This window comes from Pecten maximus, chromosome 9 (assembly GCF_902652985.1).
Source record: "Pecten maximus chromosome 9, xPecMax1.1, whole genome shotgun sequence".
Taxonomy (NCBI): domain Eukaryota; kingdom Metazoa; phylum Mollusca; class Bivalvia; order Pectinida; family Pectinidae; genus Pecten; species Pecten maximus.
The window spans coordinates 701,547-726,892 of record NC_047023.1 but is presented as its reverse complement, the minus strand read 5'-3'; the positions used below and the strand labels follow the sequence as shown (position 1 = coordinate 726,892).

Here is a 25,346-nt window from a genome sequence, read left to right as displayed (position 1 = left end):
AGTAATTACGACAAACATCATCAGTAATTACGATAAACGTCTTCAGTAATTACGATAAACATCATCAGTAATTACGACAAACATCATCAGTAATTACGACAAACATCATCAGTTATTACGATAAACGTCTTCAGTAATTACGATAAACGTCTTCAGTAATTACGATAAACGTCATCAGTAATTACGATAAACATCATCAGTAATTACGATAAACATCATCAGTTATTACGATAAACATCATCAGTAATTACGATAAACGTCTTCAGTAATTACGATAAACATCATCAGTAATTACGATAAACATCATCAGTAATTACGATAAACATCATCAGTTATTTCGATAAACGTCTTCAGTAATTACGATACACATCATCAGTAATTACGATAAACGTCATCAGTAATTGTTTTCTTTGTAAAGACAAAGCAGTCTGGAATCTGTGAGAATCTGAAAAATATGTTAAAGTTAAATACATATCGTGATAATTTGGCTAAAATCGATATAATATCCATAAGGAAATAGTCAAAATACCGTAATATTCGTATATTATATCTGCCCTCCGCAATCTGGTCTATACAAGTAAAATGGGAAGATCGACAGCGAGGAGATATTGGCGATTTGGTATTGATTGGGATATACACCTCTTGTCCTTGGCCATTATAAAGCTTCATTGTATAAATCTAAATGTATAAAGTATCAACACTAAACTTTAATTGCCGCGGATAATTAAGAAAACAGCTTATTAACATCAAGGTAATGTAACAGGTGTTCGACTTCTCCAGATATTCAAGAGACGCCTTTTATGTTTTTATTTACATTAATATCACCATTAATGAGATATTAATGTATGAATCAAGGCCAGTGTGGAAATGCATAAGGATGAATAATTTGCAGTCAATTACATAATTGTACATCCGGCTTCTCTATCATTAGAATTCAGAACCCAACTTGGCACAAATCATTGTAGCATGTACAACGTATTACAAAACCGCGCATCGGTTATGATAAGAGTCCTTTTTTTGTTGGATAGCTCCATGTATCAAGGCTAGTTCTTATAATTTACTATATACAATCCATGTGGATATCTACCTTTTTCTCTTAGAAATTATCGTGCCGCTGTATCATCCAATCAAAAGCGACGTTACAAACAGTGACGTCATGCATTACGTTATTGGCTGATAACATAAGTTTTTAAGCCAATGGAACAGCTTGTTACAAGCAAGAATAAATTATTGCAGATGCGTCAAAAGCTGGAGAAGCTAATTTAATTCTTACAAAGATTTTATTGTATTCAATATAACACATGAATGTTCTCATTTCGATACGAAGATTATTGTTAGGACGGAAGATATATGCTATTCCTTCTTGGCTGTCCTCTTTGAAGGCAAAATTGGAAGCAAACGTGATGTGACGATAGAGGGATTCTTATCTAAAATTGAATAAAATTTTACAAATAAATGACTCCAGTCCATTAAAAAAAAGTTATCGTTTTAATTCGGAGACAGGATCATACCTTATTCATTACAATTAACCATATTGATTCTTGTAATTGCAATTAAAGGGTTGTATAAGACAAAGATTTTAACACCTTTCAATACAAAAACGGTAAAACGAAAACATATAATATATATAGGGCAAGATATTAAAGATACCTTGACGATGGCATCCGGTTTGTAAATCAAAGTCAAATTCATGTGATGTAAAGTTCCTAAAATGAGAATACATTTTGTTTTTATGGACATTGTGATACTGTATGTCATATCCAAGGTCATGTTCTCAAAATAAGAAATGGGGTACTGATAACGAAAGCACCGGGTATATGAATGATTAACGATTGTGTTTAAGTCGATCCTTCATGCTCTTTAATGATTTACTTATCTAGTATATTGTCTTTGGGGCCGCGGTGGCCGAGTGGTTAAGGTGTCCCGACACTTTATCACTAGCCCTCCACCTCTGGGTTGCGAGTTCGAAACCTACATGGGGCAGTTACCAGGTACTGACCGTAGGCCGGCGGTTTTGCTCCGGGTACTCCGCCTTTCCTCCACCTCCAAATCTTGCACGTCCTTAAATGACCCTGGCTGTTAATAGGACGTTAAACAAAATAAACCAAACCAAACCCGATTATTGAGGGGCGGTTGAGGTTATATCAGACTAAAGAACATCATATTAGTTCCAAATATTTCTCGTTTTATCAATGCATTAGCAGTGCTTGTGTTAGATGGAGAACACAGTTTACCCAAAGGACTGTCTGACAAGCCTGTGATATTAGACAGAGGAACAACAGTCAGATTTGTAACAGACCACCTTTCCAGGACATGTGCGTGAGCCCTTCTCCGGAGTCATTGATTTATCCGAGAAGTTTTTGCATTTTTACATTGTGTACAGTCGTGGAGAGATGGGTATGAATAAATCAACGAAAAAGAGCAGAAAAAGTGCGAAAAAGTACAAATCACTGATAGGCTGACTGGGTAGAGGAGTGCTCGACATGGAACGTATGGCTAGAGAGAGAGAACTCCCTACCACGCATCTGTCGGCGAGGCCAACATACTGACAAGTGTACAGCAATTCCACGGTGTTCGGGAAGATGCATAGTAATTTGATGGGTGACATGCTCTGTTTTTATCGAGGGATCAAGGTTACATTTCAATGCTCCATCACTTTTCCTCGCATTCATGTTGGATCTATCGGAAAATTAAGTTTTCCTTTATAGAATGTTTATGGAAATTTTGATAAAATATTTATTGGTTATTTAATTTATACCCGTACTGGGGAACCGCATTACTCCGTATATCTTGTTCCTCTCCTCGACTATATCGACCAACCAGGAAACAATTTAAACCATCCTCACGCGCCAGGACTAGTGGTCATATTTAACAAATACACGGAAACAACAGCTTGTTTTATTATCAATTATCGTAACCAACCTATTTCTTCATAACAAAGGTCGAGTAACGAGGAAAATAATTATCCATGAATCATTTAATTTTAGCACCAAACGTCTGACGGGATTTTTATTATCGTGGTAATGGAGTGATCTACGCCATTACGGAATATGTGTTTTACGTCACCAAGTATAGCGTATCACATGTAACCTTATCAGTAATATATTTTTTATTATTATTTAATGATAACATAATATAGTTTTCGTAGTTTCTCACGTACATTGTATGTGCAGTTGGCGATATATACATTACATCATCCTATATACAGACGTATACAATCTGTCATTAAAATACCCCGATTTGTTGATAACTATTAAATATTAGGAGAAAATACAGTCCTGTCGAGTGCCCCGACGAGAATCGAAGCCGGCTCTCGGGCGTGATAAGCCCCGGTTCTACCGCTTGAGCCAAAGAAGCATCCCCCGTCAGCTGAACGACAGACCCCGTATTTAACACCTTGTACAAGCCGCACGGACCCGCCACTTTTACACGTCTACACGTGTATTTCTTGAGATTTGCCCAATGCATGACCCCGGTATGTTGATAGGATATTGTCGTTGAATGACCCCGATGTTGTGATAGGATATCGTCGTTAAATGACCCCGATGTTGTGATAGAATATTGTCGTTGAATGACCCCGATGTGTTGATAGGATATTGTCGTTAAATGGCCCCGATGTGTTGATAGGATATTGTCGTTGAATGACCCCGATGTGTTGATAGGATATTGTCGTTGAATGACCCCGAGGTGTTGATAGAATATTGTCGTTGAATGACCCCGATGTTGTGATAGGATATTGTCGTTGAATGACCCCGATGTGTTGATAGAATATTGTCGTTGAATGACCCCGATGTGTTGATAGGATATTGTCGTTGAATGACCCCGATGTGTTGATAGGATATTGTCGTTGAATGACCCCGATGTGTTGATAGGATATTGTCGTTGAATGACCCGATGTGTTGATAGGATATTGTCGTTGAATGACCCCGATGTGTTGATAGGATATTGTCGTTGAATGACCCCGATGTGTTGATAGGATATTGTCGTTGAATGACCCCGATGTGTTGATAGGATATTGTCGTTGAATGACCCCGATGTGTTGATAGGATATTGTCGTTGAATGACCCCGATGTGTTGATAGGATATTGTCGTTGAATGACCCCGATGTGTTGATAGGATATTGTCGTTGAATGACCCCGATGTGTTGATAGGATATTGTCGTTGAATGACCCCGATGTTGTGATAGGATATTGTCGTTGAATGACCCCGATGTTGTGATAGGATATTGTCGTTGAATGACCCCGATGTGTTGATAGGATATTGTCGTTGAATGACCCCGATGTGTTGATAGGATATTGTCGTTGAATGACCCCGATGTGTTGATAGAATATTGTCGTTGAATGACCCCGATGTGTTGATAGGATATTGCCGTTGAATGACCCCGATATGTTGATAGGATATTGTCGTTGAATGACCCCGATGTTGTGATAGGATATTGTCGTTGAATGACCCCGATGTGTTGATAGGATATTGTCGTTGAATGACCCCGATGTGTTGATAGGATATTGTCGTTGAATGACCCCGATTTTGTGATAGGATATTGTCGTTGAATGACCCCGATGTGTTGATAGGATATTGTCGTTGAATGACCCCGATGTGTTGATAGGATATTGTCGTTGAATGACCCCGGTATGTTGATAGGATATTGTCGTTGAATGACCCCGATGTTGTGATAGGATATTGTCGTTGAATGACCCCGATGTTGTGATAGGATATTGTCGTTGAATGACCCCGATGTGTTGATAGGATATTGTCGTTGAATGACCCCGATGTGTTGATAGGATATTGTCGTTGAATGACCCCGGTATGTTGATAGGATATTGTCGTTGAATGACCCCGATGTTGTGATAGGATATTGTCGTTAAATGACCCCGATGTGTTGATAGGATATTGTCGTTGAATGACCCCGATGTGTTGATAGAATATTGTCGTTGAATGACCTCGATGTGTTGATAGGATATTGTCGTTAAATGACCCCGATGTTGTGATAGGATATTATCGTTAAATGACCCCGATGTGTTGATAGAATATTGTCGTTGAATGACCCCGATGTGTTGATAGGATGTTGTCGTTGAATGACCCCGATATGTTGATAGAATGTTGTCGTTGAATGACCCCGATGTGTTGATAGGATATTGTCGTTGAATGACCTCGATGTGTTGATAGGATATTGTCGTTGAATGACCCCGATGTGTTGATAGGATATTGTCGTTGAATGACCTCGATGTGTTGATAGGATATTTTCGTTGAATGACCCCGATGTTGTGATAGGATATTGTCGTTGAATGACCCCGATGTTGTAATAGGATATTGTCGTTGAATGACCCCGATGTGTTGATAGGATATTGTCGTTGAATGACCCCGATGTTGTGATAGGATATTGTCGTTGAATGACCTCGATGTGTTGATAGGATATTGTCGTTGAATGACCCCGATGTGTTGATAGTTATTAAACTGTCGTTACAGATTGTTTATTTTTCTGATCATAGGTTGGTCAGTGATAGTTAAGGCATAGCTCGGATTTACTCGGATTTCTGTTTGATGTGATGTAATTGTTGGTGTTGGTGTTTACTATTAATTTTGTGAGGTCAAGTATAATCCGAAAATTATCTGGATATCTCGTATTTAATTAATCGGTCATTGCTTTAAACAGGGCAGTCGTTCTCCAAGTTTAAGGTTTAGAGCTAATTTGTACTAAGTGGGGCATATCTATAGAGATACAGTTTTTATTTCTCTAGAATTGCCGTCGGCTGTAACTTTTCATTATACAGATAATTTTTCACTTAAAATGTATTTCGGTCCATCTCCTACCAAGCATACTCAACATAACATGATTAGTTTTATCGATTCCCTGGATATATGAGCAAAGAATGCAAGCATATTTCTTATGGTGACACCTATATCATTTTCTTCTTTCTAAACGGAATTCCCGCAATATTTTCTACCGTCTTTTTAGAAGTTTTTAATATTTTACTTTCTCGTTGCTTGACTTTGTCCGGAAAAAAACGTGAAAGCCGTTTATAAGTTCGTACCTACATCTTAAAGACATCTTCCATGATACAATTTATTTTCTCTCAATTCTTAAATTTATTCTGTTGATATCTGAAATGAAATAAGCATTTGCCTGTAGGTTTATTCGGGGTACTTCTGCTTCTTTCGAGTATTTTCGTTGTCTATGCTTATTCATACCAATGTTGATGTCGCCAACTTTGGTTTGTGTTTCCCTCTCGTTCTCGAATAATGACGTCATTTCCGCCTGTATCACTTGGATCTCGGCTGTCTGTTGGGTTGTAAGTTTGGTCGGTATAGTGTAACCCAATATCGATACATCTTCCTTTAAAAACAATTGGGTTGCTTAATAATCATTTAGGAAATATTGCGTGACGAATATTCTCCATCTCTAAGACGATAAATGTGCTGTCAGACTGTTTCGGGCCAAGGTTTGTCATTCGAACAGGTTCGCCGTACTGGTTGACTGTCGCGTGCTGACGTTGGGATGGTCAGTGGTGTCGCGTGCTGACGTTGGGATGGTCAGTGGTGCCCCTGTCGTGTTCGGTCGTGTTATAGATTAACATGCTGCAGAGAAATACTGGTATTCTTTTATGATGACAAAACTGATAGATGAGGTCCAGTAGTCCTGACATAGCGGTGCGGGGGGTATCTGTCACAATATTGTCGCTGTTTTCGAGATGTCGCAATTATTCTGTGTTACTTTATACTGCAGTAAATTGAAATCCGAATAAAATCGATAAACTTTTCATATATATGGGAGTTATAGGACTATGATCAGAATTTCAGATTTAAATGTTACAATAGTTGGTTGAGGCGATAAATGGAGTCAGATCATAATTAAATACCACGTGACATGATAGTACAGGCCAGACTACTACTGAACCATGATACTGACATCAAAAGTCTAATAACGTAACGATATTATGTCGATGGTGTCATAACACTTCCACAGCTGACATTTAAAGGATAACCATACTGTATTTAAAATTCGTAAGGCATATCACGAGTACACTGTCATCAATTGGGGAAGACATTCATGATATGGTGTACCATGAAGGTCTTTATGGCGGTTTTTATGTCAACCCCACTTAGGCTAGCATAGCTTCTTTTTTTTATCTACATTTTGATATAGATTGTAGTTGGCAGTATTGTATGAGTGCAACTTCTTTGCAATCATGAGAAATAATTTCATTTTAATTTCATATACTTGTGGAGTTAGTCTTGATATATGTTGAGGGTATAAACTATATTTTTCTTCGGACAGATTTTTCATATCAATGCCTACATATTACACCAGTAGTTGAAAATTGTTGACTGTTGTCAATGCTGTTTTGTACTGTATCAGTCGCCAATATTATCAGGGCAGTTCGGTAGCCTTATCGGCGTTATACTCAGTAGCTTAAGTGACTACAATGAATATCCCTACGTAATAAAACAAGATTATTGTGATACGGACATAAATATGTCTGCAGATTTGTCGCCATCGGGACTCAGTACATCCGGGTCACTCAAGCGATATTAATCCCATGATTCCTCCGTTTTATCAGCAGACATGGTGGCGAATATCTATAGATTGGAAAAATATCGTGTACGACCCCTAATGACTGCCAGCACCGCCATTCATAACTCTTGCTATTGGCTGTATATATTAAACATTGGCATTGCTAAACCTTATGACCCGGTCCGCTGTTGGTTTGTATATTATTGGCGACCTTTCAGCGTTTGGCGGTGGTATCATTTCCGACATATGTAATAACCTAGAAGTGACAAAGCTGTTGTTTACTTTATGGTAACGTTTCAGGTGGGATTTGTCTGGGAAAGATTTACTATATCATAATTGATGTACAAATTGTAGGCAGAAAGTTGTAAATTCATATCGTGTGGTGTGGTTGGACGGACACCTAACTCTGCGCTATAATTTGTTAGTCATTAATGGGTCTCAGACAACCTAGGCCATTCTTCGTATGTTAGTTGTTACGGGTACTGGTTAACACTTATGGCGTATACAACTCACACGGGTTTGGAACAGTTTCCATCTGATGTTATTTAAATTGCATTGTCTATGTTCATTACCAAGGGATGAAAGCAGACATTTACAACAACATTTAATATAATTGTATGGGTATTGCATTTATAAAAGCCAGATATTGCATACATATGGCGATTCTGTGATTCCATGGAACACTGCTCTCAACAAACACAACAGTTACCTAGCACTGGGCCGGAGTATATGTAACTGCTCTCAACAAACACAACTGTTACCTAGTACTGGGCCGGAGTATATGTAACTGCTCTCAACAAACACGACTGTTACCTAGCACTGGGCCGGAGTATATGTAACTGCTCTCAACAAACACGACTGTTACCTAGCACTGGGCCGGGGTATATGTAACTGCTCTCAACAAGCACAACTGTTACCTAGCACTGGGCCGGAGTATATGTAACTGCTCTCAACAAACACGACTGTTACCTAGCACTGGGCCGGAGTATATGTAACTGCTCTCAACAAACACAACTGTTACCTAGCACTGGGCCGGAGTATATGTAACTGCTCTCAACAAACACAACTGTTACCTAGCACTGGGCCGGAGTATATGTAACTGCTCTCAACAAACACGACTGTTACCTAGCACTGGGCCGGCGTATATGTAACTGCTCTCAACAAACACAACTGTTACCTAGCACTGGGCCGGAGTATATGTAACTGCTCTCAACAAACACGACTGTTACCTAGCACTGGGCCGGGGTATATGTAACTGCTCTCAACAAACACGACTGTTACCTAGCACTGGGCCGGAGTATATGTAACTGCTCTCAACAAATACGACTGTTACCTAGCACTGGGCCGGGGTATATGTAACTGCTCTCAACAAACACAACTGTTACCTAGCACTGGGCCGGCGTATATGTAACTGCTCTCAACAAACACAACTGTTACCTAGCACTGGGCCGGAGTATATGTAACTGCTCTCAACAAACACAACTGTTACCTAGCACTGGGCCGGAGTATATGTAGTCTGTGTAGAGGACTCAGGTGGTCACTTGCTCTTTATCGATATTGGACCAAACATTAACGCAACAACCGATGACGTAACCCTGTGACGTATTGATAATCACCTAATGACACTAATACAATATTATTTGGCGAACGTGTATTCGTCCCCGTATTTGATTTTGATTTTGTGGATCGACTAAGTTGACTACGACCAGATGTGCCCGGATGTGGTGCCAGCACAAGTTGATAAGAGTCTTTACGGTAATCAGCTCGGGAGAAATGATTATACTTTTGTCAGCGGTATAAATTGACATCATTATACTCTATTTAGTATTGGGAATTACTGTAATGGGAGACAACTCTATAGTATGGACAAATACATTTTGTTCTTAGAAAACATTATCTAGATAGTAATGTTCCTCAACTCAGTTTATCTCCCGTAAATCAGAATGTTACTGTATTGCTGAAGCCCCGGAGACAATATTGTTGAATATCAAGTTCAAGGTCATTTCCATAGTAACAATATACACTGGCGGGAATACGAAGATATACTACATAGCGACAATTTTGGTATGATCTGATTTTGTTCACGTAATTATGGAAATGTGTACCAGATGCTTCTGAACAGCACAAATCGGGAAAATGATAAAACCACCATTCTGATAGTACTACAGGGGTATGGTTAGGACATCGTAAGGACTGTTATAGACGTGACACGCTTCTGTTTCATATAAATGTAAATAAACCGGACTACTCCATACCATGTACAGCTTAACGGGAAAATCTCTATTGATCGTCTGTATAAAGATAGATACACCAAAAACAGCTATTAATAAATCTCTATCAACTCCGGTGATTTGGGAATGACGAAATCACATTTTAATTATCGACGCACTACCGTACATGTATAGGAGTGTTGTGTGGTGCTGCGCCGTGAAGCTAACGAACCAGACACTACTATAATTCACACTAACATCCGGGTCCTAAACTGTTTCGACCAAATCCCAGTCGATTGTTTCGAGAACAGTAATTTTTGCCTAAATAGCGTAACACGGTTTAATGATATTCAGCTTTGTGATTTTCACTACCAAATCACACAGTTATCTTATTTTCCATCTATTTGGAACAGATCCCAAGTCGTTTGTAAATTTGAGTCGGAGCTGATCCGTTAATCGGCCCCGGAGATATGAATGTTAGGTAATTACCCATGGTACTTTGCTTTGCTGAGATCTCGTATCAAAACACTAGTCACGAGACTTAAAAGCAGCCATTCAGCAGAATAAATGAATAATATCATTTTGTCGTTCAATTGAAGATTTCCTTGCTTTATAAAATTAAACTTATGCTTTGGAATGGTAATTAGACACCGAAGCGTAAGGTCTGTGACGTAGGTCATTGCAAGTACGTTCACGAAAGGAAAGGCACGACGAATCTATTTTTCAAATTATGAACGGTTACAAAACTAACGAAACATGTTTATAAATTAACTTAGCGAATCGTGTATCACTTTCAAATCAAGGCTCGAAGGATAGACATCAATGTTAACATCTAACTCTACAATGACGCATTTCGACCTTTTGACCTTTGGCGCTTTGGCCATCCCCCAGGATAGATATTTCCAGAAGAAAATATATTCCGGACAATTAACTGTCCATTTAGATATTTTAAAATAAGATATTTCATCTAATGATATAGGTATTAGCAGTTGTCACATGGCGTTGTCACGTGACACACCCAAATGTCATTGATGTGTTGATTATGTTCCTATTTAGGTTATGGAGTAAATGTTCTCCGTATGATAATACGGACGTCCAGATTGATTGACATGTCGATCAGATTCTATCGAATTCTTGTCATGATATACGGCGGTTACATGTATTTCGACAGTGTCCCTCTGTCACCCTGTGTAATGTTTGTCCGATCGACAGATATTTTATCTGTGGTACCAAATCTGAGGTGCGACACATCAGTATACAAGGCATCTAGGCGATAGAGACATGTACCCCAGCTATTTCGATTAGTTATTTTATGACTAATGTGACAGGAAACTCAAAAGAAGATGTAGATATATCATGTAGCTTTATACGCCTGTTAAAAGGAACACAACACATTATGTCTAGTTTATGTCTGTACTTGTTGATTCCAACACTGTATATAACGAAACTCTCTCGAATGAAATCATAACTTTCTTATCCTGTCGACAATCTACTTTGACATCAGTTTCGCTCAGGTTTAAAGTAGTAACACTCGATATTGGTGGCTTGCTTGGCCAGCCAGCGGAAGGTTTGCTTACGGTGAGGAGTATTAGTGTTGTCGAGCGTACGCAGGGACGACGAACATCCGGACCCACCGGACACCCACCGTCGTAACTACTGCGGACCCTGTGTATTCCGTACTGTTGACGGAGTAAAACCTTTTAAACAAAAGTTGATAAAAATCCTCGGTTGTTGGGACCGAAACTTCTGTCTGTTACTGTGTTAGTTCACTGTTACCGCTACCTCAATTTATCGTCACCTTATCATTCCGGACACTTAGTATACCGGACAAAGTTGGAATATACGTATTAGAACCGGTTATTTGTCACATGGTGTGCGGGTGACACAGTACACTGACTACTCTGATATATACTATCATTTTACGTTGACGTTCAAAGTGAACTCTCCTTTCACAGGGACCTGCTTATACCATTTGTTGGCGGATTTTAAGAAACCATAATTTGAAATCGGATGTGCCACATTAACAGTGAAAGCTGATATTTATTCAACTTTTATTCTCCTGCATGACCGTATACAGTACAACCCCGCGTATCCAGAATGGCTTTTATTCCGACCGGTATTTAATGAGACTGTAAATTGTGAGCACAGGTTACGTCCTGGGCGGAATACCCGGATGTAAACATGTTTCCATGCCAACCACCTGGTAGCTACAGTAAGTTACCGGTTTTGTTGTTTATTTGTTTAGCTCTGTGCACGGAATGTCTACCCGACGAACAAAGACTGGTTGGCAAGCTTTTTAACAAACTCACGTACGACAACAGTGTTCGTCCCGTGTTCAACTCCTCAGAGAATGTCGTCGTCGGCTTCGGCTTCAGTCTTATACAGATTATGGACATGGTGAGTATCCATAGTTTGTTTCATTAGTTTCTGTAAACATTTATTAGCGTGTCGGTGAGTATTTCAGAATTTGAACTTATGTCTGTGTATTTAAGAAGTTATCATATTTTGTCAATTGATTTGGACGTATTTCAAGTCATTGAAGTTGTTTTTATTTTCAGAAGTGATCTGCATGTGAGTCAATATGTTTTGTTCAAGTGAAAAAACCACAGTTAACTGTGAATTAAGTCTCGATAGTTATATGACGAATGATGGACACTAGATTGTGTCATACAGCTGTTTCACTTCAGGACTCGTATTTTAAACTAAAGTATGGAAATCAAAACAGGCCAAGAGAAATATTGAAACATAGAAGGGGCGGTAATTATCCTTTACGTTTAACATTTCGCGCATTTAAGATATTATTATATTTTTATCAATTCAAAATGTATTTTCCTTATAAATCAAAACCAGAAGTGTTGTGTTCAGAGCAGAAGGTGTTGCATTTTATGCCGTTTTGAAAATAACAATCAAACAAAAACCTGATCTTCACACCAGCCAGTAATTAGTTTGGTTTTTACCGAGTCTAACCACCTGTATACGACTTTGCGATGTGTGCCTGTGCTTTAACGGCTCGCATGTAAGAACATTTATAGAACGCAGAATATTGAATCAAATTACACACCATGTGAAATTATATTAAATTAAATGATAACATGTCAAAAATTCAGATTTCATAAAATGGTTTATCGTCAGAGTCAAAGTAAATTTTTACCGTAAAGTTTGAAATCTACCACAGTTAAATCAGCTACAAACACCCTCGCCTGCAGTTCGAGCAGGTTCTATACATTACTTCATTTAAATGTAGAATTAAGGACATTTAAAGGTTCATTTGGAATCTAAAAAACCAAGTGTTCATTCTAGTTTGAACCACACCTCAAAACAAAGATTTATTCCTGGAATAAGTCGTGTACTACAGACGGTGTATTGATCGCTACATAGGGTACTACGTATTCAGCTTTAACTAAACAAAGTTTTTAAATTTAACCCACCACGTTTGTTACAAACAATAGTCAAACAGCATCACCATACGTCGGCAACGTTACATCGTAATTACATCAATATATTAACAGTGTTTTACCATATACTGAGGCCATAAGAAACAATTAAACAGCCATGTGTGCACCTTAACGCTTGTGCTAACTGTTTTTGTGCGTGATTGAAAAGCACACTCAAGTTTATTTCCCAAGATATATATACTTAAACGCGCAAACCGTAAGCCTTTAACGTTATCTGCTGGCAGTGAAAATTCATTTTATTGAACTAAACAGTAAATCGAAAGGTAGAAACAAACAATTGTATATCTTTGGACTATTTTTACAACCTGTATACAGTTCTGTAATACCCACTGGGGCGATTTCAGAATCCGAATTAATTCTCGGTCATTGGATGGGATTCAGTGTCTACGTCTTCACAACTCTACACGGTACATCAATTCTAATCTGTTCTGTCGCTACTAGCCATATAGATTATAGTCACGAATATTTCATGAAATTCAGCATTTTATTCCCAAACACACGAACGAAATTCAGCATTTTATACCCAACACACGAACAAAATTCGGCATTTTATACCGAAAACAGGAACGAGATTCGGCATTTTTTGATGCATTAAAGATTCGTCATTGGAAAACACAATACACATCAACATACAAATGTATAAACATGCACGGAAGCGGACATTTTTATTGGTATATCTAATATATTGCCTTTTGTGTTTTAATTTCTAACGTTTGACAGCTGTCTCTCACACATATTGTTACACCGGTCACAGGCGTGGGCCCTAGTTCTGATAATCCTCCCGGTCACAGGCGTGGGCCCTAGTTCTGATAGCCCTCCAGGTCACAGGCGTGGGCCCTAGTTCTGATAGCCCTCCAGGTCACAGGCGTGGGCCCTAGTTCTGATAGCCCTCCAGGTCACAGGCGTGGGCCCTAGTTCTGATAGCCCTCCAGGTCACAGGCGTGGGCCCTAGTTCTGATAGCCCTCCAGGTCACAGGCGTGGGCCCTAGTTCTGATAGCCCTCCAGGTCACAGGCGTGGGCCCTAGTTCTGATAGCCCTCCAGGTCACAGGCGTGGGCCCTAGTTCCGATAGCCCTCCAGGTCACAGGCGTGGGCCTTAGTTCTGATAGCCCTCCAGGTCACAGGCGTGGGCCCTAGTTCTAATAATCCTCCAGGTCACAGGCGTGGGCCCTAGGTCTGATAATCCTCCAGGTCACAGGCGTGGGCCCTAGTTCTGATAGCCCTTCAGGTCACAGGCGTGGGCCCTAGTTCTGATAGCCCTCCAGGTCACAGGCGTGGGCCCTAGTTCTGATAGCCCTCCAGATCACAGGCGTGGGCCCTAGTTCTGATAGCCCTCCAGGTCACAGGCGTGGGCCCTAGTTCTGATAGCCCTCCAGGTCACAGGCGTGGGCCCTAGTTCTGATAGCCCTCCAGGTCACAGGCGTGGGCCCTAGTTCTGATAATCCTCCAGGTCACAGGCGTGGGCCCTAGTTCTGATAGCCCTCCAGGTCACAGGCGTGGGCCCTAGTTCTGATAGCCCTCCAGGTCACAGGCGTGGGCCCTAGTTCCGATAGCCCTCCAGGTCACAGGCGTGGGCCCTAGTTCTGATAGCCCTCCAGGTCACAGGCGTGGGCCCTAGTTCTAATAATCCTCCAGGTCACAGGCGTGGGCCCTAGGTCTGATAATCCTCCAGGTCACAGGCGTGGGCCCTAGTTCTGATAGCCCTCCAGGTCACAGGCGTGGGCCCTAGTTCTGATAGCCCTCCAGGTCACAGGCGTGGGCCCTAGTTCTGATAGCCCTCCAGATCACAGGCGTGGGCCCTAGTTCTGATAGCCCTCCAGGTCACAGGCGTGGGCCCTAGTTCTGATAGCCCTCCAGGTCACAGGCGTGGGCCCTAGTTCTGATAATCCTCCAGGTCACAGGCGTGGGCCCTAGTTCTGATAATCCTCCAGACCATATCTGCACCAGCCAAACCAACATAGCTAAACGAAGAAAAAAAAAATCTGAACCCATAAATAAGATAAAATACAATAAATCTCATCCAAAATCTTTCAGTTGCAGCATGCAGAGAATTTGATGCATGCGTTAATGAAATAAAGGCTGGGAAGTTCTAACACAGTCGATGTACCCAGGAACACTAAGTTAGGGAAAGGAAAGGGATATTCTCTCGTCATACTATTACAGAAAAAAAGTTAAACGGTACTTTCTCAACATTGTCTAGTTCTAAACAGTATGACTACATCAGCTCTAAAATGGTTTGTGGGTAATTTCTGAACTATTTTTACTACTTCAACTCCAGAAATCGTTGCGGGTATTTCCCGAACAGTGTGACTACTTCGGCTCAAGAGATGTTTGCATGTATCTTCTGATCAGTATGGCTACTTCAGCTCTTGAAAAGTTTGTCGGTATTTTCTGAATATTGTAACTACCTCAACTCTAGAGAGATTTGCCGGTATATTCTGAACTTTGTGATTCTTCAGCATTAGACAAGTTTTAAGGTACTGAATATTGTGAATACTTCAGCTATAGGAAGGTTTGCGGGTATTTTTGAACATTCTAGCTTTTCAACTGTAGAATAGATTTGGGCTTTTTTCCTAAATATTGTAACTACCTTAGCTGTAGAGAGGTTGGAGGGTATTTTCTAAACATTGTAAAAACTTGCGCTATATGGAGGTTTACAGGATGAACATTTTGAATATTGTGACTACTTTAACTCTAGAGGCTTACGGGTATTTTCTAAATATTATGACAATTTCAGCTCTTTAAGGTTTGAGTGTATTTTTAAACATTTTGACACTGCAGCTCTAGAAAAATGTGTGTGCTTTTTCAGAACATTGTCACTACCTTAGCGCTAGAGGGTGTTTTGTGACTTTTCAGCTCTATGAAGGTTTGCGGGGTTTTTTCCTGAATATTATGAATACATCAGCTATTGAAATGTTTGCGGTTATTGCCTGAAGATTGTGACGTCTTCAGCAATAGAAATGATTGTGAGTATTTTCCTAACATTATGAGATCTTCAGCAATAGAAATGATTGTGGGTATTTTCTTAACATTGTGACGTCTTCAGCAATAGAAATGATTGTGGGTATTTTCTTAACATTGTGACGTCTTCAGCAATAGAAATGATTGTGAGTATTTTCCTAACATTATGAGATCTTCAGCAATAGAAATGATTGTGGGTATTTTCCTAACATTGTGACATCTTCAGCAATAGAAATGATTGTGGGTATTTTCCTAACATTGTGACGTCTTCAGCTCTAGAGAGGTTTGAGAATATTTTCTGAATATTAGGGCTTTTCAGCTATGGGAGATTTGGGGATATTTTCTAATCATTACGACTACTTCAACTCTAGAGATGTTTGATGTCTTTTCCGAACATTGTGGCATTTCAGCTCTAGAGAGCTTTGCTTTTTTTTCTTTCGAGAAATTTCAGCAGAAGTAACAATTGTTGGCATTTTGTAAAGTTGTCGGAACTTTCTGTACTTGTTGTAGTAGGCGATACACATACATGGAAACTTGAAGACACGTATAACTATTCTGTTGTATGTATTGTGTATGTATTATTCATAAACCAAAGACAAACTGAAATGATTTCTGTATAAAGGAAAACTATTTTACCAAATAGGAGAATAAAGAAGTGTAGTGAATGGTTCACTCCTCCGAACTCTTCTAAATTTTAAACGGGTCCAACACGTTATATTTCGTCAGATGGTGAATGCTTTCCCGCAAATAGTAAACCTTTGCATATATGTATGCAATTCCGTGCCGTTAGCAACATTATGTGATTACAATGTTCTCTGAGCCTGGACAGATGTACTCAAAGTTTACTTCATCTCACTGCAAGGTGATGAAGGCTCGGGTACATTGTGTACAAGTCACCTTTTCGTCTCATTCTGTGTTTGGCAGAAATATTTTCTGATGTATTTCAACACAGCAGCTATCAAAGAATCATTAACATGGTGTCATTGACCTAAAGTCTACATTACACAGGGCCAGCAGGGTAAACTTGAGTGTCATTGACCTAATGTCTACATTACACAGGGCCAGCAGGGTAAACTTGAGTGTCATTGATCTAATGTCTACACAGGGCCAGCAGGGTAAACTTGAGTGTCATTGATCTAATGTCTACATTACACAGGGCCAGCAGAGTAAACTTGAGTGTCATTGACCTAATGTCTACATTACACAGGGCCAGCAGGGTAAACTTGAGTGTCATTGACCTAATGTCTACACAGGGCCAGCAGAGTAAACTTGAGTGTCATTGACCTAATGTCTACATTACACAGGGCCAGCAGGGTAAACTTGAGTGTCATTGACCTAATGTCTACATTACACAGGGCCAGCAGGGTAAACTTGAGTGTCATTGACCTAATGTCTACACAGGGCCAGCAGGGTAAACTTGAGTGTCATTGACCTAATGTCTACATTACACAGGGCCAGCAGATTAAACTTGAGTGTCATTGACCTAATGTCTACATTACACAGGGCCAGCAGGGTAAACTTGAGTGTCATTGACCTAATGTCTACATTACACAGGGCCAGCAGAGTAAACTTGAGTGTCATTGACCTAATGTCTACATTACACAGGGCCAGCAGGGTAAACTTGAGTGTCATTGACCTAATGTCTACACAGGGCCAGCAGAGTAAACTTGAGTGTCATTGACCTAATGTCTACATTACACAGGGCCAGCAGGGTAAACTTGAGTGTCATTGACCTAATGTCTACATTACACAGGGCCAGCAGGGTAAACTTGAGTGTCATTGACCTAATGTCTACATTACACAGGGCCAGCAGAGTAAACTTGAGTGTCATTGACCTAATGTCTACATTACACAGGGCCAGCAGGGTAAACTTGAGTGTCATTGACCTAATGTCTACACAGGGCCAGCAGAGTAAACTTGAGTGTCATTGACCTAATGTCTACATTACACAGGGCCAGCAGGGTAAACTTGAGTGTCATTGACCTAATGTCTACATTACACAGGGCCAGCAGGGTAAACTTGAGTGTCATTGACCTAATGTCTACACAGGGCCAGCAGGGTAAACTTGAGTGTCATTGACCTAATGTCTACACAGGGCCAGCAGAGTAAACTTGAGTGTCATTGACCTAATGTCTACACAGGGCCAGCAGGGTAAACTTGAGTGTCATTGACCTAATGTCTACACAGGGCCAGCAGGGTAAACTTGAGTGTCATTGACCTAATGTCTACATTACACAGGGCCAGCAGGGTAAACTTGAGTGTCATTGACCTAATGTCTACATTACACAGGGCCAGCAGGGTAAACTTGAGTGTCATTGACCTAATGTCTACATTACATAGGGCCAGCAGGGTAAACTTGAGTGTCATTGACCTAATGTCTACACAGGGCCAGCAGAGTAAACTTGAGTGTCATTGACCTAATGTCTACATTACACAGGGCCAGCAGGGTAAACTTGAGTGTCATTGACCTAATGTCTACATTACACAGGGCCAGCAGGGTAAACTTGAGTGTCATTGACCTAATGTCTACATTACACAGGGCCAGCAGAGTAAACTTGAGTGTCATTGACCTAATGTCTACATTACACAGGGCCAGCAGGGTAAACTTGAGTGTCATTGACCTAATGTCTACATTACACAGGGCCAGCAGGGTAAACTTGAGTGTCATTGACCTAATGTCTACATCACACAGGGCCAGCAGAGTAAACTTGAGTGTCATTGACCTAATGTCTACACAGGGCCAGCAGAGTAAACTTGAGTGTCATTGACCTAATGTCTACATTACACAGGGCCAGCAGGGTAAACTTGAGTGTCATTGACCTAATGTCTACATTACACAGGGCCAGCAGGGTAAACTTGAGTGTCATTGACCTAATGTCTACACAGGGCCAGCAGGGTAAACTTGAGTGTCATTGACCTAATGTCTACATTACACAGGGCCAGCAGGGTAAACTTGAGTGTCATTGACCTAATGTCTACACAGGGCCAGCAGGGTAAACTTGAGTGTCATTGACCTAATGTCTACATTACACAGGACCAGCAGAGTAAACTTGAGTGTCATTGACCTAATGTCTACATTACACAGGGCCAGCAGGGTAAACTTGAGTGTCATTGACCTAATGTCTACATTACACAGGGCCAGCAGAGTAAACTTGAGTGTCATTGACCTAATGTCTACATTACACAGGGCCAGCAGGGTAAACTTGAGTGTCATTGACCTAATGTCTACATTACACAGGGCCAGCAGGGTAAACTTGAGTGTCATTGACCTAATGTCTACATTACACAGGGCCAGCAGGGTAAACTTGAGTGTCATTGACCTAATGTCTACATTACACAGGGCCAGCAGAGTAAACTTGAGTGTCATTGACCTAATGTCTACACAGGGCCAGCAGAGTAAACTTGAGTGTCATTGACCTAATGTCTACATTACACAGGGCCAGCAGAGTAAACTTGAGTGTCATTGACCTAATGTTTACACAGGGCCAGCAGAGTAAACTTGAGTGTCATTGACCTAATGTCTACACAGGGCCAGCAGAGTAAACTTGAGTGTCATTGACCTAATGTCTACACAGGGCCAGCAGGGTAAACTTGAGTGTCATTGACCTAATGTCTACACAGGGCCAGCAGGGTAAACTTGAGTGTCATTGACCTAATGTCTACATTACACAGGGCCAGCAGGGTAAACTTGAGTGTCATTGACCTAATGTCTACATTACACAGGGCCAGCAGAGTAAACTTGAGTGTCATTGACCTAATGTCTACACAGGGCCAGCAGAGTAAACTTGAGTGTCATTGACCTAATGTCTACATTACACAGGGCCAGCAGAGTAAACTTGAGTGTCATTGACCTAATGTCTACACAGGGCCAGCCGAGTAAACTTGAGTGTCATTGACCTAATGTCTACACAGGGCCAGCAGAGTAAACTTGAGTGTCATTGACCTAATGTCTACATTACACAGGGCCAGCAGGGTAAACTTGAGTGTCATTGACCTAATGTCTACACAGGGCCAGCAGGGTAAACTTGAGTGTCATTGACCTAATGTCTACACAGGGCCAGCAGGGTAAACTTGAGTGTCATTGACCTAATGTCTACATTACACAGGGCCAGCAGGGTAAACTTGAGTGTCATTGACCTAATGTCTACACAGGGCCAGCAGGGTAAACTTGAGTGTCATTGACCTAATGTCTACATTACACAGGGCCAGCAGGGTAAACTTGAGTGTCATTGACCTAATGTCTACATTACATAGGGCCAGCAGGGTAAACTTGAGTGTCATTGACCTAATGTCTACACAGGGCCAGCAGGGTAAACTTGAGTGTCATTGACCTAATGTCTACATTACACAGGGCCAGCAGAGTAAACTTGAGTGTCATTGACCTAATGTCTACATTACACAGGGCCAGCAGGGTAAACTTGAGTGTCATTGACCTAATGTCTACATTACATAGGGCCAGCAGAGTAAACTTGAGTGTCATTGACCTGATGTCTACACAGGGCCAGCAGGGTAAACTTGAGTGTCATTGACCTAATGTCTACACAGGGCCAGCAGGGTAAACTTGAGTGTCATTGACCTAATGTCTACATTACACAGGGCCAGCAGAGTAAACTTGAGTGTCATTGACCTAATGTCTACATTACACAGGGCCAGCAGGGTAAACTTGAGTGTCATTGACCTAATGTCTACACAGGGCCAGCAGGGTAAACTTGAGTGTCATTGACCTAATGTCTACACAGGGCCAGCAGGGTAAACTTGAGTGTCATTGACCTAATGTCTACATTACATAGGGCCAGCAGGGTAAACTTGAGTGTCAATGACCTAATGTCTACACAGGGCCAGCAGGGTAAACTTGAGTGTCATTGACCTAATGTCTACATTACACAGGGCCATCAGAGTAAACTTGAGTGTCATTGAACTAATGTCTACATTACACAGGGCCAGCAGAGTAAACTTGAGTGTCATTGACCTAATGTCTACACAGGGCCAGCAGGGTAAACTTGAGTGTCATTGACCTAATGTCTACATTACACAGGGCCAGCAGGGTAAACTTGAGTGTCATTGACCTAATGTCTACACAGGGCCAGCAGGGTAAACTTGAGTGTCATTGACCTAATGTCTACATTACACAGGGCCAGCAGGGTAAACTTGAGTGTCATTGACCTAATGTCTACATCACACAGGGCCAGCAGGGTAAACTTGAGTGTCATTGACCTAATGTCTACATTACACAGGGCCAGCAGGGTAAACTTGAGTGTCATTGACCTAATGTCTACATCACACAGGGCCAGCAGGGTAAACTTGAGTGTCATTGACCTAATGTCTACACAGGGCCAGCAGGGTAAACTTGAGTGTCATTGACCTAATGTCTACATTACACAGGGCCAGCAGGGTAAACTTGAGTGTCATTGACCTAATGTCTACATTACACAGGGCCAGCAGGGTAAACTTGAGTGTCATTGACCTAATGTCTACATTACATAGGGCCAGCAGGGTAAACTTGAGTGTCATTGACCTAATGTCTACACAGGGCCAGCAGGGTAAACTTGAGTGTCATTGACCTAATGTCTACATTACATAGGGCCAGCAGAGTAAACTTGAGTGTCATTGACCTAATGTCTACATCACACAGGGCCAGCAGGGTAAACTTGAGTGTCATTGACCTAATGTCTACATTACACAGGGCCAGCAGGGTAAACTTGAGTGTCATTGACCTAATGTCTACATTACACAGGGCCAGCAGGGTAAACTTGAGTGTCATTGACCTAATGTCTACACAGGGCCAGCAGGGTAAACTTGAGTGTCATTGACCTAATGTCTACATTACACAGGGCCAGCAGAGTAAACTTGAGTGTCATTGACCTAATGTCTACATTACACAGGGCCAGCAGGGTAAACTTGAGTGTCATTGACCTAATGTCTACATTACACAGGTCCAGCAGGGTAAACTTGAGTGTCATTGACCTAATGTCTACATTACACAGGGCCAGCAGAGTAAACTTGAGTGTCATTGACCTAATGTCTACACAGGGCCAGCAGGGTAAACTTGAGTGTCATTGACCTAATGTCTACACAGGGCCAGCAGGGTAAACTTGAGTGTCATTGACCTAATGTCTACACAAGGCCAGCAGAGTAAACTTGAGTGTCATTGACCTAATGTCTACATTACACAGGGCCAGCAGGGTAAACTTGAGTGTCATTGACCTAATGTCTACATTACACAGGGCCAGCAGGGTAAACTTGAGTGTCATTGACCTAGTGTCTACATTACACAGGGCCAGCAGGGTAAACTTGAGTGTCATTGACCTAATGTCTACATTACACAGGGCCAGCAGGGTAAACTTGAGTGTCATTGACCTAAAGTCTACATTACACAGGGCCAGCCGAGTAAACTTGAGTGTCATTGACCTAATGTCTACACAGGGCCAGCAGAGTAAACTTGAGTGTCATTGACCTAATGTCTACATTACACAGGGCCAGCAGGGTAAACTTGAGTGTCATTGACCTAATGTCTACACAGGGCCAGCAGGGTAAACTTGAGTGTCATTGACCTAATGTCTACATTACACAGGGCCAGCAGGGTAAACTTGAGTGTCATTGACCTAATGTCTACATTACACAGGGCCAGCAGGGTAAACTTGAGTGTCATTGACCTAATGTCTACACAGGGCCAGCAGAGTAAACTTGAGTGTCATTGACCTAATGTCTACATTACACAGGGCCAGCAGAGTAAACTTGAGTGTCATTGACCTAATGTCTACATTACACAGGGCCAGCAGGGTAAACTTGAGTGTCATTGACCTAATGTCTACACAGGGCCAGCAGGGTAAACTTGAGTGTCATTGACCTAATGTCTACACAGGGCCAGCAGGGTAAACTTGAGTGTCATTGACCTAATGTCTACACAGGGCCAGCAGAGTAAACTTGAGTGTCATTGACCTAATGTCTACATTACACAGGGCCAGCAGGGTAAACTTCAGTGTCATTGACCTAATGTCTACATTAGACAGGGCCAGCAGGGTAAACTTGAGTGTCATTGACCTAATGTCTACATTACACAGGGCCAGCAGAGTAAACTTGAGTGTCATTGACCTAATGTCTACACAGGGCCAGCAGGGTAAACTTGAGTGTCATTGACCTAATGTCTACACAGGGCCAGCAGGGTAAACTTGAGTGTCATTGACCTAATGTCTACATTACACAGGGCCAGCAGGGTAAACTTGAGTGTCATTGACCTAATGTCTACACAGGGCCAGCAGGGTAAACTTGAGTGTCATTGACCTAATGTCTATATTACACAGGGCCAGCAGAGTAAACTTGAGTGTCATTGACCTAATGTCTACATTACACAGGGCCAGCAGGGTAAACTTGAGTGTCATTGACCTAATGTCTACATTACACAGGGCCAGCAGGGTAAACTTGAGTGTCATTGACCTAATGTCTACATTACACAGGGCCAGCAGGGTAAACTTGAGTGTCATTGACCTAATGTCTACATTACACAGGGCCAGCAGGGTAAACTTGAGTGTCATTGACCTAATGTCTACATTACACAGGGCCAGCAGGGTAAACTTGAGTGTCATTGACCTAATGTCTACATTACACAGGGCCAGCAGGGTAAACTTGAGTGTCATTGACCTAATGTCTACATTACAAAGGGCCAGCAGAGTAAACTTGAGTGTCATTGACCTAATGTCTACACAGGGCCAGCAGGGTAAACTTGAGTGTCATTGACCTAATGTCTACATTACACAGGGCCAGCAGAGTAAACTTGAGTGTCATTGACCTAATGTCTACATTACACAGGGCCAGCAGGGTAAACTTGAGTGTCATTGACCTAATGTCTACACAGGGCCAGCAGGGTAAACTTGAGTGTCATTGACCTAATGTCTACATTACACAGGGCCAGCAGGGTAAACTTGAGTGTCATTGACCTAATGTCTACATTACACAGGGCCAGCAGAGTAAACTTGAGTGTCATTGACCTAATGTCTACACAGGGCCAGCAGAGTAAACTTGAGTGTCATTGACCTAATGTCTACATTACACAGGGCCAGCAGAGTAAACTTGAGTGTCATTGACCTAATGTCTACACAGGGCCAGCAGAGTAAACTTGAGTGTCATTGATCTAATGTCTACATTACACAGGACCAGCAGAGTAAACTTGAGTGTCATTGACCTAATGTCTACATTACACCGGGCCAGCAGGGTAAACTTGAGTGTCATTGACCTAATGTCTACACAGGGCCAGCAGAGTAAACTTGAGTGTCATTGACCTAATGTCTACACAGGGCCAGCAGGGTAAACTTGAGTGTCATTGACCTAATGTCTACACAGGGCCAGCAGGGTAAACTTGAGTGTCATTGACCTAATGTCTACATTACACAGGGCCAGCAGGGTAAACTTGAGTGTCATTGACCTAATGTCTACACAGGGCCAGCAGGGTAAACTTGAGTGTCATTGACCTAATGTCTACACAGGGCCAGCAGGGTAAACTTGAGTGTCATTGACCTAATGTCTACATTACACAGGGCCAGCAGAGTAAACTTGAGTGTCATTGACCTAATGTCTACACAGGGCCAGCAGGGTAAACTTGAGTGTCATTGACCTAATGTCTACATTACACAGGGCCAGCAGAGTAAACTTGAATGTCATTGACCTAATGTCTACATTACACAGGGCAGCAAGGTAAACTTGAATGTCATTGACCTAATGTCTACATTACACAGGGCCAGCAAGGTAAACTTGAGTGTCATTGACCTAATGTCTACATTACACAGGGCCAGCAGGGTAAACTTGAGTGTCATTGACCTAATGTCTACATTACACAGGGCCAGCAGGGTAAACTTGAGTGTCATTGACCTAATGTCTACATTACACAGGGCCAGCAGGGTAAACTTGAGTGTCATTGACCTAATGTCTACACAGGGCCAGCAGGGTAAACTTGAGTGTCATTGACCTAATGTCTACATTACACAGGGCCAGCAGGGTAAACTTGAGTGTCATTGACCTAATGTCTACATTACACAGGGCCAGCAAGGTAAACTTGAGTGTCATTGACCTAATGTCTACATTACACAGGGCCAGCAGGGTAAACTTGAGTGTCATTGACCTAATGTCTACATTACACAGGGCCAGCAGGGTAAACTTGAGTGTCATTGACCTAATGTCTACATTACACAGGGCCAGCAAGGTAAACTTGAGTGT

The 25,346-nt window shown here is 41.5% G+C and overlaps 1 protein-coding gene across 1 annotated transcript in view; it reads left to right on the top strand.

The window, feature by feature from the left end:
- Positions 1–11,897: 11,897 nt before the first annotated feature.
- Positions 11,898–25,346, top strand: part of LOC117335065 (neuronal acetylcholine receptor subunit alpha-10-like) — a 59,500-nt gene continuing 46,051 nt past the window's right edge. The window contains exon 1 of the mRNA XM_033894986.1: positions 11,898–12,120. Coding sequence (XP_033750877.1) covers positions 11,905–12,120 — 216 coding nt within the window. The 5' untranslated portion in view covers positions 11,898–11,904. The remainder of the gene's footprint in view (positions 12,121–25,346) is intronic.